Genomic DNA, 19,379 nt, shown 5'->3' with positions numbered 1-19,379 from the left:
AGGCATTAGACCCTAGGAAGACTTTACTTAGTATTAATCATCTACTAAGAATTCAGAGCCCCTGGTCTATCTTACCTCATAAACCACTGACTTGAGGACTAGCAACAATTTGCCACTTGTAATCTGCCTTTCCTGGTCAGAGAGAGCATTCTGAAAACCTGAAATCACCCCAAAACACCACTTGTTTACCACCTCCAAAAGCCATGTGTCTACCTTGGCAGAAAACCCAACAGAGTCCCTCAAATGAACATTTCAAATTTAAAAGGTAACATTCCCTTGCACATGCCAGAAAGGCTGGACACAGACTCTAGGTCCTGATTGGCTCCTGGAAAGATTCTTTTGAAACCAGTTATCCTCTGCTCAGCACTCTTGACTCTGTTTTATTTTGATTTTGCAGTCTCATTTGAATGATTTTATTTTAAATATATGATATTCAAACATAGTTAGAAGAACAAAATAAAATCTACAGTCATTAACCACGATACAGATTTAAGTAATGTAATATTCCAAATCACAAATACAATTTAAAACTTGATCTTCATTATTCTATCATCTCTTCCTCCTCGGAAATAACCACTACCCTAAAATATATGCATACATTTAAAAAATATATTTATTTACTTAAGTAATCTCTTCTCCCAACATGGGGCTCAAACTCATGACCCTGAGATTAAGAGTCACACCCTTTTCTGACTGAGCTACCCAGGCGCCCCACACATGCATTTTTATACTTTTATTACATATATTAGTATTCATACAGTATTGTTTAATATGTTTTAATTCTTATAAAACTGGAATTTTGTAACTTGTTTTCCTTCTTCCACTAGGCAGTATGTTTTGGGGTTTATTCATGGGAACAGATACAAATCTGGTACAGTCATCTTAGCTTTGTATACTGTTCTCCTGTCTGCATGAACACATCTTATTTATCTATAGGCTTCTGTGAACAACTAGTATTCCCAGTTGTTCTTATTAGAGATATTGGTCTGATAAACACCTTTGAATAGGCCCTTCTGCACATCTCTGTGAGTTTCTTTGGGATATTTTCTAGAACTAAAATTATTCCTTTTGATTATCAATATGTGTTGATTTGCTCTGAATTATAGTTTTTACTCCCATCAGCATGGTAAAAGAATTCAAAATTTTCCCTAATCCTCTCTGATATTTGGTGCTACCAATATATTAGATGTGAAATTGATACCACTGTTGTTTTACTGAATTTCTCCAGCTGCTAAAAGACTCAGCTACTCTCCTAGAAGAAAACATGGGCAGTAAGCTCTTTGACATAGGTCTTAGCAATATTTTTTTTGACCAGTCTCCTCAGGCAAAGGCAACAAAAACTAAAACAAATGGGACTATATCAAACTAAAAAGCTGTTGCACAGCTAATGAAATCATCAACAAGACAAAAAGGCAACCAACTGAATGGAAGAAGATATTTGCAAGTCATATACCTGATAACGGATTAACAGCCAAAATATACATGGAACTTATACCACTTATTATTTAAAAAAAAAAAAACAACCTGATTAAAAAATGGGCAGAGGACTTGAATGCATATTTTTTTTTCCCAAAGAAGACATACAGAGGGCCAACAGGAAAATGAAAGAAAGTCACCATCACTACTCATAGGGGAAATGCAAATCAAAATCAAAATCACCATATTAGGGGCGCCTGGGTGGCTCAGTAGATTAAAGCCTCTGCCTTCAGCTCAGGTCATGATCCCAGGATCCTGGGATCAGGCCTGGCATCAGCATCATCGGCATCGGGCTCTCTGCCCGGCAGGGAGCCTGCTTCCTCCTCTCTCTGCCTGCCTCTCTGCCTACTTGTGATCTCTGTCTGTCAAATAAATAAATAAAATCTTAAAAAAAAAAAATCACCATACTACTCAGCCATCAAAAAAACCGAAATCTTTGCAATGATGTGGATGGAACTAGAGATGGTATTGTGCTAAGTGGAATAAGTCGATCAGAGAAAGACAATTATCATAGGATTTCACTCATATGTGGAATTTAAGAAGCAAAACAGAGGATTATAGGGGAAGGGAGGGAAACATAAAAAAAGATGAAATCAGAGAGGGAGATACACCATAAGAGACTCTAGGAAACAAACGGGGTTGCTGGAGGGGAAGTGGGTGGCAGGAAGAGGTAACTGGGTGAGGGGCATTAAGAAGCGCACGTGATATGAATCACTGAACTCTAACTCTGGAACTAAGAATACACTATATGTTAATTAACTGAATTTAAATAAAAGTTAATTTTTTTAAAAAACCACCATGAGAGGGGCGCCTGGGTGGCTCAGAGGGTTGAGTCTCTGCCTTGAGCTCAGGTCATGGTCTCAGGGTCCTGGGATTGACCCCGCATCAGGCTCTCTGCTCAGCAGGGAGCCTGCTTTCCCCCCCTTTCTCTGCCTGCCTCTCTGCCTACTTATAATCTCTGTCTGTCAAATAAATAAATAAAATCTTTAAAAGAAAAAAAACACCATGAGATATCACCTTACACCTGGCAGACCGGCTATTACTAAAAAGGCAAAAAATAACAAGTGTCGGTGAGAATGTGGAGAAAAGGGAACGCTCATACACTACTGACAGGAATGTAAACTGGCTTAGCCCCTACGGAAAACATTATGAGTGTTCCTCAAAAAAATAAAAGTAAAAATACTATACAATCCAACAATTCCACTTTCGCGTATTTATCCAAAGAAAACAAAGGCACCAATTTGATGATACAGTCTCCCTACGCTCATTACAGTGTTATTTACAACAGCCAAGATATGGCAGCCACCGAAGTGTCCCTCAGTAGATAAACGGATAAAGAAAGTGTAGCGTATATATACAATGGAATATTGCTCAGTCGTAAGAAAGAATAAAATCTTGCCATTTTTGACAACATGGGTGGACCTTGAGGGTATTACGCTAAGTGAAACAAGTCAGACAGATAAAGCAAATACTGTATCACTTCACTCATACATGGAATCTAAAAGAACAAAACAGAGGGGTACCTTTGTGGCTCTGTTTATAGAGCATGCGACTTTCGATTTGGGGTTGAGTGTTAAGCCCCACGCTGGGCACAGAACTTACTTAATTTTGAAAGGGGGGGCGGGCAAAAATTTTAAAAACCAAGGGAATCTGTGTGGCTCAGTCAGTTAAGTGTCTGCCTTTGGCTCAGGTTGTGATCTTGGGGTACTGGGTTGAGGCCGGGTAATAGGCTCCCTGCTCAGCAGGGAGTCTGCTTCTCCCTTTTCCTCTGCTTCCCTCCTCCCCCCATTCATGCTCTCTCTCTCTCTCTCTTACTATGTCTCTCTCAAGTGGACAGATAAAATCTTTAAAAACAAAACAACAAAGAGACTCATAGATACTGCTTGTTACCAGAGTCAGAAGGGCTTGGGGGGTTGGGTTAAAGAGGTGAAGGGGATTAAGAGGTACTAATTTCCAGTTATAAAATAAGTAAGTCATGGGGATGTAATGTACAGTATATAGAACATAGTCAGTAATATTGTAACAACTTTGTATGGTGAGAGATGATAACCAGACTTATCCTGGGAATCATTTCATAATGTATAAAAATATCAAATCACAATAATGTACACATAAAACTAAAAGGATATTGTATGCCAATTATACTTGAAGAAAAAAAAAAGACTGAGCTACTCTCATGTTCATTGGCCATATGACCTTTTATGAATTACTTTTGCATATCTGCTATCTATTTTTTACTGGGTTGATTTGTGATTTTGGTGTTTATTTTCATATTCTGGATACTAATCTCCTAATAGTTTTGTTCACTGCAATTATTATCTTCCAGTAGATTGCCTTTAAACTTTATATGTGATTTCTTTGTTGAACAAGAGTTTAATGTTTTTGTGGTTTTTTTAAATATTTTTTTTAAAGATTAATTTACTTATTTGACACAGAGAGAAAGCCCATGAGAGAGGGAACACAAGCAGGGGGAGTGGGAGAGGGAGAAGCAGGCTTCCCATTGAGCAGGGAGCCTTATGTGGGGCTTGATTCCAGTACCCTGGGATCAAGACCTGAGCCGAAGGCAGACACTTAACAGACTGAGTCACACAAGTGCCTGAGTTTAATGTTTTAATGCAGTCACCTGCATCAGACATTTCCTATTTTGGATTCTGTTTTCAGAGTTTGCTTAAGAATGTCTTCTACTCTGAGAACATAAAAATATTCTTTATATTTTCTTGCAAAGGCTTTAACATTTTTTTTTTCACATTTAAGTTCTGTAATGTGTTTCTGGGTGAGTTTTTTGATAAATTCAGTCCTTGTCAGAAAAATTCAAGTATTTTGCCTCACTCCAGAATGATAGTTCAACTGGGTATCAAAGTGCAGGCTAATAACTGTCTTTCTCCCAGCCCTGTGCAGATGCTATTCCTGGCTTTCAGTATTGAAAAATTTATTGTCAACATAATTACTTTTAGTCTGGTTGCCTTTGAGATACTTCATTTTGGCTTTAGTGATTTATTGTTTAGCTTGTTCAAGGCTCTCTGTACTTTCCGAAACTCAAGATTCATATTTTCCCCCAATTCTGGAAAATTCCCAGGCTTGCTTTTATTTTATTTTCTCTACTCTTTTCTCCTACAACTCCATTCAGGTTTGTGTTAGACCATCTCACTGTCAGTACATCTTCTAGGTCTCAAACTTTTTTTCCTATTTTCCATCTCTTTACAGCTCTGTGTTGGATTATGGGTAATTTTCTCAGTCATATATTTTAGATAACTAATTCTCTTCAGTTTAAGTTTGCTGCTTAACTTATCCAGAGCAATCTTCATTTCAATGACTAATTTTTTTTATTTACTGATGTTCCATATGGTTCCTTCTCAAATCTTACTGTTTTTCTCAAAGTATTTTACTTTCTTCTTATGATTTCAAATCCATCTTTTCTATCACTAATCATTTTAAACATATTGTATAATATATTCCAGACTGATTCATAATCTCACTTTCTTAATGCACTAATTCCTCTCATTTGTAGTAATGAGGTCCCTTCCCTGTGGTAGACTGTTCCTTTGTATTCATCACTGCCTGATTGATTAACTCATTGGTACTAGCTCAATATCAGACTTCTCTTTCATTTCACTGTGGGAACTCTTTTGGCCTAATTGATACAAGTGACCTATTTCTGTGGATTTGTGCTTGCTTCTTCCAAGTATCCCATGAAGACAGGTAGGTAGATAGCTGGGTATGTAGATGACAGACATAGAGACTGAATTTATTGTTCATTTCTTGATTTGACCTACTCTATAATGCAAGTAGTATAGACTTGAACTCTAAACCTGTTTGAGATATAGGTTTAGTTTAGATTTCATGGGAGAACTTTTCTTCCCACATTTCGTCCTAGTCCTTTCTCTGGGTTAGAGATTTTCTGGTCTATCTTTCTCCCAGAGTATAAGCTTTTCAAGAGCCTATGTCTGTTATGGACTATCCACTTCAATACATGGCTTCTCATGAGTCCTTATGACCCCTAAAACCCTGAACATCTGATTCTTTCCATTCCCCACCTCTCCTGGAATTTCCCTTTAAAAAGTGTTTTTTTTTAATTAGCATAAACATACAGAAGTATAACTTTCTTAAAAAGATTATTTATTTGAGAGACAGAGAGAGAAAAAACACGAGTATGGGGGAGGGCAGAGAAAGAGGGAGAAGCAGACTCCCCACTGGACAGGGAGCCCGATGCGGGGCTCCATCCAGGACCCTGACTGGCATCATGACCTGAGCCCCGAAGACAGATGCTTAACCGACTGAGCCACCTGGGCACCCCCAAAAGTGTAACTTTTAAACAGTGTAAAAAGTGTACATATTGAGCCTCTGAGCATAAATGGAATTTTTAAGGTTAAAAAATTTAAAGTGGAAAATGACCGTTCTCTCAAAAGACTGGCTGAGTTATATCACCAGCTATGTTTAATTTTTAAAGAAATGCTACTTTTTTCAACCACATATCTTTCCTTAGAGTTTGGCCTGTTTGGAAAAGAAATAGGAAGTGAGAGAAAGAGTATCATCAACTCTCCTTAAGGGCAGGGGCATGATATTTTCATCTATATGTGCCTTAATTCACAAAGTAAACCTTCTTCATTCACATTTAAAACAATGGGCTTTACATAATGGAGCTCCATGTCTGGCTTAGCAAACAAATAAAAACAGCCAACAGAAGGAAGCCTGGCACCAGCTTCACAATCCCCTGCCCTGTTCAGGGACAGGGGCCCCATGGCTATCATAATTCTAGCAAAGTGAGAAGCCAAAATCTATCACCTGTAACTTGCTAACAGTAGGACAGTATCATACAAGCCTAGAGGATATATTTCTTTCTTCTCTAAAGCATCCCAATATGAAGCAGTGAAAAACAATTTAGAGATAAACATACATCATCACCACCAGTGACAAATCGAAAGGCAGATCAACACAGTCTCAGAGGCCGCCTCTCTGTGCCAGCGTCATGTCTACAATGTTAACGTGACCTCTCAGGCGCCTGTGATGCAGCCAGACTCGCCCACCTCTCAGGCCCCCACTCTGTCACTCTTCTCTGCCTCCACCCTCTCTTTTCATCCCTTCTAACTCCTCATGCGCTCTCCCACCACAAGAGGAAATTCTATTTTCTCTGTCAAAAATCCTCCCAAGAGCCAGCCCTAAGCTCTGTTAACTCCAACCCACCCTTCGGGTCTCCATTCAAATGTTGTCTCCTTAGAGAAGCTCTGACTACAGCTGAGGTCAGACTCCTTTATTACAGACTGTCATGGAACTAGTCTTCTTTCACTTTGTTTCGGTAATCAGGCTCTCATTAGTTAATTAGTTGATTAATATATGCCTCCTCCTCTAGACTAGAAGCTCAGTGAGAATACAGACCATGCCTATTTTTTGCTTACCATTGAACCCTCATTGTCTGCTCAATAAATTTTTACTGAATGGATGTGTAGAAGAAATCATAATGGGCAAAAAATAAGAGCATTTTATTTAGTTTTTGTTTGTTAAGATGAATCATCTGTGGGTTTTAAGGCAGAGTAGAAAGAAACTGCGGATCTGCCAATCTAGCTCTTGTTGGCCAGACATCTGCTAGGAATGAGAGCATAGGCTTTGGCTGGGTTTACTGAGAGTAGAGAAGGTTCAAAATAGACCCAAGAACTCAATAAAGGTTCACTGAGTCTGACAGTACATTAGCATATTAAGCCTCAATTAACAACCCACACAATGCATTCAAGAAAATGGTAAGGGTAAGCCACCAAGCAACAGGCTGGGTAGAGAACATGGGTTCTAGTCCCAGGGCTGCTGGAGTATAAACTCGGCCAATTATCATCTCTGACTTCAATTCCCTCACCTGAAACACAAGGGTTAGCCTAGAAAGTTTCTAAGGTCCCCCACCCTATAAGATTTCAGGACTTGGGAACATGTTCTCCAATGTACACTGCTCACAGATGTCAACACCACATACACGATCTAAGTCACTAGTCCTGTAAAGGAATAAATCTTGCATTACGAAAAATACCTCCAGAGCAAGAAGCAAGATTTGTATATTTGTATACAGGCCAAAACCAGCAAAGTAGTACACTTCCAAGACAGAGCTGGCATGTGGCCCAACTATGTGTTTCTATTAACAAAAATTTTTTTTACTGAATTATCAGGATAACACCAAAAATAGGCATCATTTACCCCAGGAGTGAAAGCTCTTTACCTTGGAAGTGGTTTTCCCTGACTCTACTGTGTTTCTGGTCGCTCACCCTCAGCTGGACACCTGACATGTTTTCCCTGTATCTGCGACTAGCTACGTTTCAGAATTTCTCTATGAAGGCCTTCTTAAACACTGAAATGATAAATGCTCAGGAATTTTTGAAAAGAAAAAACAACTCAGATATACTAACAATTATACCTAATGACAAGGAATTAAAAGAAGTAATTATAGGCAAAAGGTTGTTTTAGGAGCAATTACATCACGTAGGTTGACACTGGGGAACGAGGGGGCAAGAAAGAACCTTTAATACCAGTTAATTTGTAATGCTGTTTTATGAGTTTTTAGAATAATAACAAACTATGAATGTATTACTTTCGTTTTTCTTCCTCTTTATCATTTCCCTTTATGGACACCTCAAATCTGAAGGGATTAGTCAGTCTTCAATTTTTCCATATCCTAATTTGTTACTTTGTTTTGCCTACACAGGAAGAGAAGATAGAAGGCAGTTCTGCCTCCTCATATTTAAAAACTCTTAGAAAGTCACTTCTATAAGAATACCCAGAGATACTGGATCATAAGCACCCATATCCTTCAGTTTACATGCTGCAATTTCTTTTGCCTCCAGGTTTCCCTTAATATTGCGTTATTAAAGAAAAAGTCAACCAAAGGTCCAGATCTAAGTTATTGCCTGAATTTCATCTAAAATGAAATTCCTGGAGGGGCGCCTGGGTGGCTCCATCTGTTAAGAGGCTGCCTTCGGCTCAGGTTATGATCCCAGGGTCCTGGGATCAAGTCACATCAGGATCCTTGCTCAGTGGGGAGCCTGCTTCTCTGCCTCCTCTGCCTGCCACTCTGCCTGCTTATGCTCTCTCTCTCAATCTCTGAAAATTAAATAAATAAATTTTTTTAAAAAATGAAATTCTTGGCAACAGATTGAAATACATACATACAATAATCGCAATTTTTGACAAATGCAATCACACCTTCAACAAAACTCTAAGATCGAATGGAATTTACTAAAGAAAAAAGTAGAAGAAAATAAAGCTTCCTAAAAATTCTTCTGGAGGCAATTTTAAAGGATCTGACAAAAGCCCCTGTAGATCCCAAAAAGGCATGTGAAATGAGCATTAATTAGATATTTAGTCACTGCTAGATTTTTTTAATATTTCAAAAGGTTTTATTTATTTACTTGAGAGAGAGTGTGTGAGCCAAGCAGGGGACAGGGGCAAAGGGAGAGGGAGATGACTCACCGCTGAGCAGGGAGCCCGATGCATGACTTGATCCCAGGACCCTGGGATCATGACCTGAGCTGAAGGCAGCCGCTTAACCTACAGAGCCACCCAGGAGTCCATAATTAGTGTTACATTTTAAAACCATGATAACTGATGGCATATTTGAGCAGAATGATTAGCACAAAAGAGGCCTTGAAAAGTATTTTTAATCAATTAAATGCTTATTTTCACTATCATAATAGCTTCTGATTAATCAGACTTACAGTTCAGTAAATGGTGCTTTTATGTTACTCAGAGACTCCTGCTTAAGTCTTTACACTTGAGTCTTACACATGTTTATGCATGTTTTGATCGCCTTTACTAGCTGCTCAACATTAAAACTATTCTTGGTCCTTCATAGTATATTATATAGAATAAAATAAATCAAGCCAGTACTTAGAGTAGAGGAAATAAAAGCACAAGCAGAGAAAAAAAAAAAAAAAGATTCATGTCACAAAAGAATAAAAAGTCACAATAAAATATTTCTAGAGAATTAAAACCACAAACCTCTACCCCAAACCACTCCTCTACCCTAAACCTACTTGAAGACTAAAGTACCTCTATCACTTTTTTAGGTTTAAAAGTAGCTTATCAGGGTGCCTGGGTGGCTCCGTGGATTAAGCCTCTGCCTTTGGCTCAGGTCATGATCTCAGGGTCCTGGGATCGAGCCCTGTGTCCGCTCTCTACTTCAGGCGGAAGTCTGCTTCCCCCCGCCTCTCTCTCTCTGCCTGCCTCTTCTGCCTACTTGTGATCTCTCTGTCAAATAAATAAAATCTTAAAAATAAATAAATAAATAAAAGTAGCTTATTTTCTCCTTCACAAACATGAGTCTTCTGACCATGACACAAGGCATCACAAATCAAATAAAAATTTATATTACAATATATCTGTCTTACATGATTCAATGGAAAAATATTTTAATGAAGTATCATAAATTATAAATAACTCATCATTCAAGATCAAGTAAATGCTAATTAAATTATAAAAACTCTTATTATTGGATTATAAGTTTTATTTAGCTTTCAATATACTCTACTGTATTTTGGGAGCTCACAGCCAAAATGGGTCTGAGAAGCTAATTTTAAGTTATTAAGCAACTCCCTATAGCAACATCATGTATTAGGATAGAAAGCACTCAGGTTTGTTTTTTTTTTTTTTTCTTTCTCACTTAACTACTGCTATTTAATACTGTTAAGAAAGTTTCTTTTATATATACTCCTCAGGAGTCACAGGTATGGGCCCTCCATTCCTTAAGACATTTTCCTTAGTGATATCTAACACTGCTTGTGGGATTTAGTAAGTCTTTTCTCATGGCCAGACAGATGCTCCATTGGCATTTACGGTTTTACACATTTCTAGAGAACACTATCTGGTTCCTATAATCTTCCATGCATTTCTGTTTTGTTTTGTTTTCTAAGATTTTACTTGTTTATTTGAGAAAGAGAAAAAGAGAGAGAAAGCATGAGGGGGGGAGGGAGGGAGAAGCAGACTCCCTGCTGAGCAGGGAGCCCAACCTGGGGATCAATCCCAGGACCCAGAGGTCATGACCCGAGCCGAAGTTAGATGCTTAACTGACTGAGCCACCCAGGCACCCTCATGGACTGCTGTTTTAAGAAGACAACAGAAATGCACATTCTTTTCATTGCTTTTGATCACATAGTCCATAAAAAGCTGATGAGAACTTACACCTGAATGGTCTAGCCTTTGCCAATGTCCCACTGGACCTTGGACTGTGAGAGGCTGCCTAACAGAAAGACCCTTTCAAATATGGTTTACTGGATGGTTCTCTGTGCCTTTTTCATTTCAATCTCTACCCTGTGAGAAAGAACTTTAAGAGCCATAGGAGAATGAAAACAAAACAACATTCTTCTTTCTTCTCCCTAGGGAAAATCAGGAGCCTGAATGTTGGTATTCTCATACCAAGGGATCTGACAACATTTAAAGATGCATTTGCAATATAGAGTTAACATGAGAAGAAAAAGAAGGAAACTGTCCTTTGAAGTAGTCTCTGATTTCATTATAAAATCCACAAAAAAAAAAAAAAAAAAAAAAAAAAAAAAAAGAAATAAGGCTCTTGGGATTTTTTTCCCTCGGAAAATGGATAGAACACACTTTCTTTTCTTTTGCCTTTTCTAATTTGCCTTTGTGCTCTTGACCCAAGAAACTGTATCTGATTACATATCAGAGAGAATAATCAACCTAAATTGATGACTGACATTTTAACAGACTAAACAGTAATATTTCACCACTGAAATCTTGGATAGTTTTCTAAGGGCTCTTCTTACGAGTGGGCATCACAAATAGCCAGCACACTGAGGGTTTAATTATGAAATCAGAAGGCTTGATTTACCACCCTCTTTTCAAAGCCCAACACCTCTTCATTCTCAGATGCTATGTCTTAGAGATGCAATCATTAGCACTTACCTTGTTTATCTTGCAGTCTTCCTCAAACTTTTCCAGTGCACTGGAGTCCTGAGTGGACTCATGCACTTCAGAAGTGACCTCCTTCTCTCTGCCTGGCAGAGTAAACTTTTCTCTCTGTTCTGATGAGTGTTTTGAGTTGAGAATGCTATTGAGACAATTTTCTGTCTCCTGCTTGGCAGATTCAAGTCTGTTTTCCAAGTCCTTCTGTTTACAGGTAAGTGATTTTATATCATCTTTAATAATCTTCTGTCCCACTGAAGATGTATTTTGCTTGATGGAGTTTGCTAAAGCTAAAATCTGCTTTAATGTGCCATCTTGCAAATGGAGTCTATTCTCTAGTTCCTGTAAGTGGAGAAAAGATTGTCACGAAAAGTACCTCTGTTCAATGGTCACGAGAGTTAATTGACTTTTATAAATCACAGAGTATTCTGCTCCACTAGCGGAAAGTGTAAAAAATTTACCAGTTCATATCACAAAGAAGAAACTTTGGGCAAAATTTAAACCAGTGTGCCATCCCAGATCTAAATCTCCAACAGATTTTATAAGATGCTAGAAGTTTATCAGAAGTAACAAAGAAAATTCTCCCAACACAGTTCCTGGAACGTAGGAGGCATCAACACGTATTTGTTAAGTATAGATTTTGTTCAAGAGACAGACTTTTTACACAATCAAAATACTAAATAATAAGTGCCTACTCCGTGCAAAGCACTGAAAATAGAAGAATCATTTAGAATGTACCCACACGAATCTAGTACTAATATTTACAATTCAGAGTAAAGCTTAAATCAATGACTTAATGCAGTATCTGGAACATAGCAGGAACTCGATCAATACTGACTCAACACATGAACAAACCAGGCTGATTTGAGACCTTAAGACTCAAAAGGAAATGTGAGGTATTATAATAGCTACTGATGTTACTGCTGAAATAGAATAAGCCTTAAAGTTACTAGGTGAATTATATAGTATTTATCAGTCACTATCCTAATAGACTACACAGTATTCCTGTATTTGTTCATTTAACTAGCAACAAATGTTATGATAGTTTTTGGGTTTTTTTAATTAAAAAAATTTTTCAAGCAATCTTGGGGCATCTGCGTGGCTCCGTTGGTTCAGTGTCTGCCTTCAGCTCAGATCACAATCCCAGGGTCCTGGGATCCTGCCCCACACTGGGCTCCCTGCTCAGCAGGGTGTTCGCTTCTCCCCCTCCCCATGCTCACACTCACATTCTCTCAAATAAATAAATAAAAATCTTTTAAAAAAATCTTTTTAGAGTAATCTCTATACTCAGTATGGAGCTCGAACTCACAATGCTACGATCAAGAGTCACATGCTCCACCAACTGAGCCAGCCAGGCAGCCCTATCATGACAGGTTTCAAAGTTACATAGATGAGCAAAACACAGTCAAGTCAGGTTCCTATAGTCTAGTGAGAGAGACACAGAAGTCAACAGACAATTCTAACAGAACGTGAAAACTGTGCTAACAAGTCTGCACAAGTCATTGAAACAAATTCAGCTGGAAGAAGGGAGATCCAGACTGCATTTTAGAATGATCCGGGTGCAGCCATGGGGATGTTGCCATGGAGAGGGTGGCAAGTGCATGCAGAGAGCCTATTCAGAACTCAGTGCAGGGGTGTGTGAGGTGAGGGCTTTCTCTGAAGAGGCAATAATGGAGGGTCTAGGGGGAGAAACAAATTGTACAGATATTCCAGACATGATAGAGACAGCACTTAATGTCTGACTAGACTGAGGAGTCTGGGAGAGGACGGATAACCAGGTTTCTGACCTGAAGCCCGGAGAGATGGTAGAAATATTCAGAGTCCGAGAACACAGAAGAAAAAGCAGGCCTACTGGTATGGAGAGGTAGAAAGGGAAGTTGAGTTATTTTCTGGACATACTGAATGATAAATAAGTGTACAACATCCAAGTAGAGGTGTGTCATGGGGTCAGAAGACCTGAGCAGTAGCCCCTACTCTGGGTGAACTTGTAAGTCCCTCACCTCTCCAGAACCCAGCTTATCACATATAAAATGAAGGGTCTAAACTTGATAGCCTCTGAGATTTCTTCTACCTATAACAGAGGCTCTATGTTAATTTTTCTGGAGAAGACTGAGCTGGGCTCACATCTAACACTTTTCTTAATTATCCATGGCCCCTAAACAGTACAGTGGACATGATGAGCCCTGAACATCTGTCAAATGATTGCTGTTAAAAAGGGAGGTAACGGGGCGCCTGGGTGGCTCAGTGGGTTAAAGCCTCTGCCTTCGGCTCAGGTCATGATCCCAGGGTTCTGGGTTCGAGCCCCGCATCGGGCTCTCTGCTCAGCAGGGAACCTGCTTCCTCCTCTCTCTCTGACTGCTTCTATGCCTACTTGTGATCTCTACCTGTCAAATAAATAAATAAAATCTTGAAAAAAAAAGGGGGTAGGTGGGAGGTAGCCCGTCACAATGTCAGGCCACAGAGGAGAGGGCTTGCTTGATTTCCAGGCCCCTAAATGAAAGAGATGAGGGGGCTGGTTCTGTTGGAAGAGTATGTGAAGCTTGATCTCAGGGATACGAGTTTGAGTCCCATGTCGGGTGGAGAGATTACTTAAATAAATTTAAAAACTTAAAGAAAAGAAAAAAAAAGAGAGAGAGAACTCCCACATTCGGGCCAGCAGTGCTGCTTTGAGACTCACGCCATGAAATCTCCAGTTAAGGAGCTGTCAAAGAAGTAGCTGAGAAAATGCTTTAGTTTGTTTTCTTCTAGAAGACACCTCTCAGGTTTGCTGACATTGGCTAAGCAAAGAGTGAGAATCCAAGGAATGTGTTTTGAGGATGTGGGTAAAGGGTTGTCTGTGATCCTTACTGCAAAAGGCTAGGGGCTGTTGAAGTGAGGGAGAGGAGTTTGGACGCCTTACATCTGGAGAGAGCTCTAATTTAGACCGAGAGTATGGAAAGTAATAAGGTAAAAATGATACAATTCCCATCCACCCCTGATAAAGAATGCAAAACTGAAGCATTTCCCCCTTGGTCTTGTGGCATCAGATACATTCTTTGACTCTCCAGTACCTCCTGGAATCACTGTGCTGTCTTGGAAACAAAGATCTCTGGGAGGTACAGACTGGTCATGGTGGAATGGTCTCAGAGGGTCCGGAGTGCAGGGAAACGTTCAATGCAAATTATAAAGGGACTTGGTCACTAAAAAAGAGCATTCCCATTTTCTATGACTAATCAGAACCTTAGTCATCTTCGTTACCTGAAGAGTAACTGGATTTCTTACCAAAGACACAGATTTGTTCATTATAATTAATACCGATTCTGTTTTCATGCCCATCATGTCTGGGCATGATCAATACCTGCAGTTTCTGCAGTTTTTCCTCAACACCTATTTGATCCCCAGGCATATCAGAAAAACTGGCAAATTCCTTGGAGATATCATCCAATGTGGCATTCAGGTCTGTGATGCAAAGCTGGTATGAGTGGTGTTCTTGAACATGACCTTCCAATTTCTGCACAGAATCCTAAAAATAAAACCACCAACAATTCACCAATGATGTCTCTGAATTTTCTCACTCCTGTTTCATCTTGAAACAGGAATAGGGCCATAAATTGTCCAGAAAATTTAAGTAAAGTTTTTAGTAGCTGAGATATTTCGATGTAAAATCTCCTCCGTCCCCCTGAAAATGGCTTATTGAAATCACATTTGTTTCCCCCACGCTTCTTTGCCTTCATTTCATTCCTGAGGACAATTTATTTCTCAAGAGGTTTACAAAACATAAATGCTTCAAATTATATCATCAAATCACAAACATCTATAATAAAGCAGCTCCCTTAATTATCCTTCTTAGTATAACCAAATATCCACAGCTGGAAATGAGGCTATCTGAGATCAGCCTAACCTCGGATTCCTTCCCTAAGTATTAAATTCCAACACTGTGTGTTAGGAACAAGTAATCCTAACTCAAAAGCAAATCCACCTTGAAGTTCTCTTCCTGGAATAAGAACATAAGGTGGCCACACCTGATCAGAACAGTAGTAATTATTAAACTCAACCCCTTCAGTCAAGTGGATCTCTCTTTATCTCTGTACATCTCCTGCGGTCTATAGAGCACGATTTCTCATCCACAGGATCCTTACATTGAATCTAACTTCCAAAATGCAAAATATAGATAATTCTCTTATGAGAATACACTCCCCCTCAGTGGCAAGCTGACATCTCTTATCTCTTTTACTGCAGACCATTCAAGAGAGGGAAACTGAGGAGGTTTATACAGAATCATGAATGTATAGCTGACCCTTGAACAGCATGGGTTTGAGCTACATGGATCCAATCATGCATAGATCTTATACAGTGCAGAACTGTAAATGCGTTTCCTCTTGTGATTTTAACATTTTCTTTCTTCTAGCTTACTGTACAATGTATAATACATATAACGTACAAAATACATGTTAATCGACTGTGTTATCCATAAGGCTTCCTGGTCACTAGTAGGCTAATAGCAGTTAAGTTTTCAGAAAGTCAGAAGTTATACACAAATTTTAACTGTGGGGGGCTCAGCAGCCCTGTCCCCTCAACTTTGTTCAAGGGTCAACTGTAAACCATTCCAATGGATAGATTTGTCCAATGGACAAATGGATGGATTGGTGGATGCATGGATCACTTTGACAACATCTCTTTCAGAGAGATACATTAAAAGATCTTAGGGGTGCCTGGATGGCTCAGTCGATTAAGTGTCCGATTCTTGGTTTCAGCTCAGATCATGATCCCAGGGTCATGAGATAGAGCTCACACACTCTCCTGTTCTCTCTCTCTCAAATAAATAAATCTTAAAAAAAAAAATCTTAACCCTTTGACCCCTGAAAAGGAGAAGCTGGAGGAGAAAAAATAACATCATCATCAAACAATAGGCACTGGATTCTTCCAGCAAAACTGACGGATTGAGGAGTTAGTATTTGTATCTCAAAATGATCAATTAAATGTTAGAAGGTTCTGATTTACCAAAAGAACAAAAAATGGTTCCACATACAAAAATGACATAAGTATGCATAATTATGACAATCATTTGAAATTTTATTTTGACCATTTCACCTGGAGCTGTTGCAAAAGACTTTCATGTAGATGCTTTATTTCCAGCCAAGGTTTTTCACTGAAGTTGGGATTTTTAGTGCACTCTAAGAGGTAACTTCCTTGAGATTTTAACTCTTTTAGCAAAGACGTCAAATCTTGTGCTTTCTGGAGGAATTTCTTATAAATTTTTAGCTGCGCTTTCTTCTCCTGCAAACCATGTTGCAGCGCAAAGCCCACTTCCTGCTTCTTTTTTAGTTCCGTGAGCATTAATCTCAGATCCTCCTTACTTTGTAAATACTTCTCTCCTTCTAGCAGAAGCTTTTCTTGATGGCTAAGTTGAACAAATATTTTAGAAATGACATGACTCTTAGCAAACTGGAATGCTTTCTGCATATTATATATAACATACATTGTAATAAAAAGCATTGAAATAACACTAACATTAGTTATTCCCGAAGACTCCTTTTGGCATTAATGACATTGTAAATAGCACTAAGTCTAGCTCAGAAATCAAGACAAAAATTATGTGTAGTATTATTTAAAAAAATATTTTGTTACATAATTTGACCTGAGAATAAACACTTAATAATTTAGATTCCAGACCATTACAGTTTTTACTATGCTTAAAATTATATTATCTTACATTTCTCTTTCTCATATAACTAAAATAAATAATTATCCAGTACATTCGCCAACTAACTAGTTTATACTTTCTATAATTTAAATTTAGTTTTGATCTGTCTTCCTAGAAAAAAATATAAAATTCACATTTCCACTAAACAATAAATGTATCATTTAAGATGTGATATGAATTAAAAATTTTCACCAGAATTATGTCCACTGAATTCAGACATTTACCACATTTATACATTTAAGAATCTCTTAGAATATATACTTAAAAGGATAATTCTTCTACAGTAATATCATGCAGACTACTGAGATTGTCTGGGGGAGGGGAGTTTTGGTAAGAAGCAGTGCTGAAGGTGGAATGACAGACAATGCTAATTTGTTACCAAGAACTCCGTGGGTTGATGAACCAGCCAAACTAAACACTGCTACAGTTAAGACGGGGTATTTCCTATCTGATCCAGAGAACTTTTCGTCTTCATTTCTGCCTCTGACATTGTGGATGCCCCTGACACTACAGACTTTCTCCCCAATAGATATTATATCCAAATCCAGGAGGCAGACAAAACATACTTGTTATGGCTTCACAGTGTAATGAAAGCCATGAATAAGTGAAGGCATTGTCCTTTACCTTAGATATGTGTTGGCTAAATGGAGTGTGTTGTCCCACTGATTCTTGATATCAGTAAGGGTCTTTGGAGCCAATGGAGATTTGCTGCTCTCAGCCTGACTCATGATGGTCTGTATTTTAGCGTCCCCTTCAGGCTTTAGTAAAATGATTTCCTGAATTAAATAAAACAGAACTTAGAAACTCATTTGTATTACTTAGGGAAAGTACATATGATATCTTTCGATTTCTATACATTATACTTAGAGTAACTGCAGAGTAGATTTCAAAATTATCTTCTCATTTTTATAGGACAATGCTATCTCCTTCACATGATACAGAACTGATTCTCAATAAATATTTTTCAGGTTGATCTCACTGCATTCCTTCTCTCATCTTTATTTTCAACTGCCTTCAAATAAGCAGAGGCCCGAAAGACTGGCAAATCCTTCCTATTCACTCCATTATTTATTGATAGAGAGTTAAGGTAACAACCGAACACAACATTTTTATACACTTAAGATGAGACTTAGGGCTTCCCACAGGAAAATGCAGTGCCCCTTGTCAACTCTTGTCCCCGGGCTACGACATAATTAATTCCCACTCCCTGTTCCTCTCTTTCCCTCCTTTGCTCTAAACAATCAAGTTTCTCCCTAATTGGAAACGCAACTCCAGATTCACATCCCCTGGAAAGCCTTTCACGTATAACCCCAATTACTTCAGTGAGCTTCACCAATCCTTAGAGCTCATGATGCATAACCATTGCTTCCTGTAATATGCTCTGATTAATGTTAATTTCAATCCTTCCGGGTTCCTTTTACGCACATGTGCTTCTATCCCCTGCATGTTTAACTAACGACAATAGACTAACGTCTATTGACTCTCCCCTCGGGTAAAAAGTGAGCCGGCTGGAGCTTGAGATTTCCTTGCCCTCTGCAATCCCCTCAGCACCTAATAACCTTTATGAACCACACAATACACTCGATATCTAATCATCTTTATGAACCATACCTATTCACTGTGAAGAAGAGTTCTTCTCTAGCCCTGCCCTGGACATTGCTGATGCCTCTCTGTCCTGACACACATATATTTCTTTACATCTGAGCCAACTCCCACTGCCACCCTCTGTAGGCACTGCCCTTACAAAGAGAGGCTATACCGTCTCTCCTCTGTCTGCTTTAAGATAACTTTAGATCCAACACAGCCCTTCTGCCTTTTAAAGCACAGTCATCTGAATGCCTTCAGCCAATCCACAGTGATCCTATTTTCCATTAAGAAACAAATCTTTGTAGTTTTCCTCTAAATCTTTTAAAAATTAGAGTTCACTCTGACCTCTGAAATTCAGTTCCCACTGATATACCTTTATTTTTTGGATTCTTTCCTCAAGCGGCATTTTGCCTTCCGATGAATTCAAAGCCATAAGGGACTCTTTAATCCCTGCTATCCAGCGAATAACATCATGTGCGAGATCATTAAAGCTCTGGTCCTCTGTAGGAGGTAACTTATCCTCTTCATCAATTTCACATAATTGTCTCAAAAATGCCTGGTACCTATCAATCAAATGTGCTGATTCCATTACTATTTCTTCCTCTTCGGTAAGCCCACATTCCTTCAAAGAGCTGGTCATCTGGGCCAGAGACTCAAACTGTTCCCTGTAAATTCACATCATGTGAATTAACATGACTCTTAATAATTAACAATTATTTTAATTGTTAATTGTCAATTTTAACTG

At 38.7% G+C, this 19,379-nt stretch overlaps 1 protein-coding gene across 11 annotated transcripts in view; it reads right to left on the bottom strand.

Moving 5' to 3' along the window:
* Positions 1–19,379, bottom strand: part of SYNE2 (spectrin repeat containing nuclear envelope protein 2) — a 330,018-nt gene that overhangs the window by 152,115 nt on the left and 158,524 nt on the right. For all 11 annotated transcript variants that reach the window (XM_032344453.1, XM_032344442.1, XM_032344445.1 and 8 more), the window contains exons 41-45: positions 19,008–19,299; positions 17,672–17,823; positions 16,435–16,744; positions 14,702–14,866; positions 11,365–11,706 (exon numbers count right to left, since the gene is read on the bottom strand). In XM_032344453.1, coding sequence (XP_032200344.1) covers positions 11,365–11,706; positions 14,702–14,866; positions 16,435–16,744; positions 17,672–17,823; positions 19,008–19,299 — 1,261 coding nt within the window. The remainder of the gene's footprint in view (positions 1–11,364; positions 11,707–14,701; positions 14,867–16,434; positions 16,745–17,671; positions 17,824–19,007; positions 19,300–19,379) is intronic.

The sequence above is a fragment of the Mustela erminea genome, chromosome 5, assembly GCF_009829155.1.
Source record: "Mustela erminea isolate mMusErm1 chromosome 5, mMusErm1.Pri, whole genome shotgun sequence".
Taxonomy (NCBI): domain Eukaryota; kingdom Metazoa; phylum Chordata; class Mammalia; order Carnivora; family Mustelidae; genus Mustela; species Mustela erminea.
The sequence above is the reverse complement of the archived record's forward strand: the minus strand, read 5'-3'. Positions and strand labels throughout refer to the sequence as shown.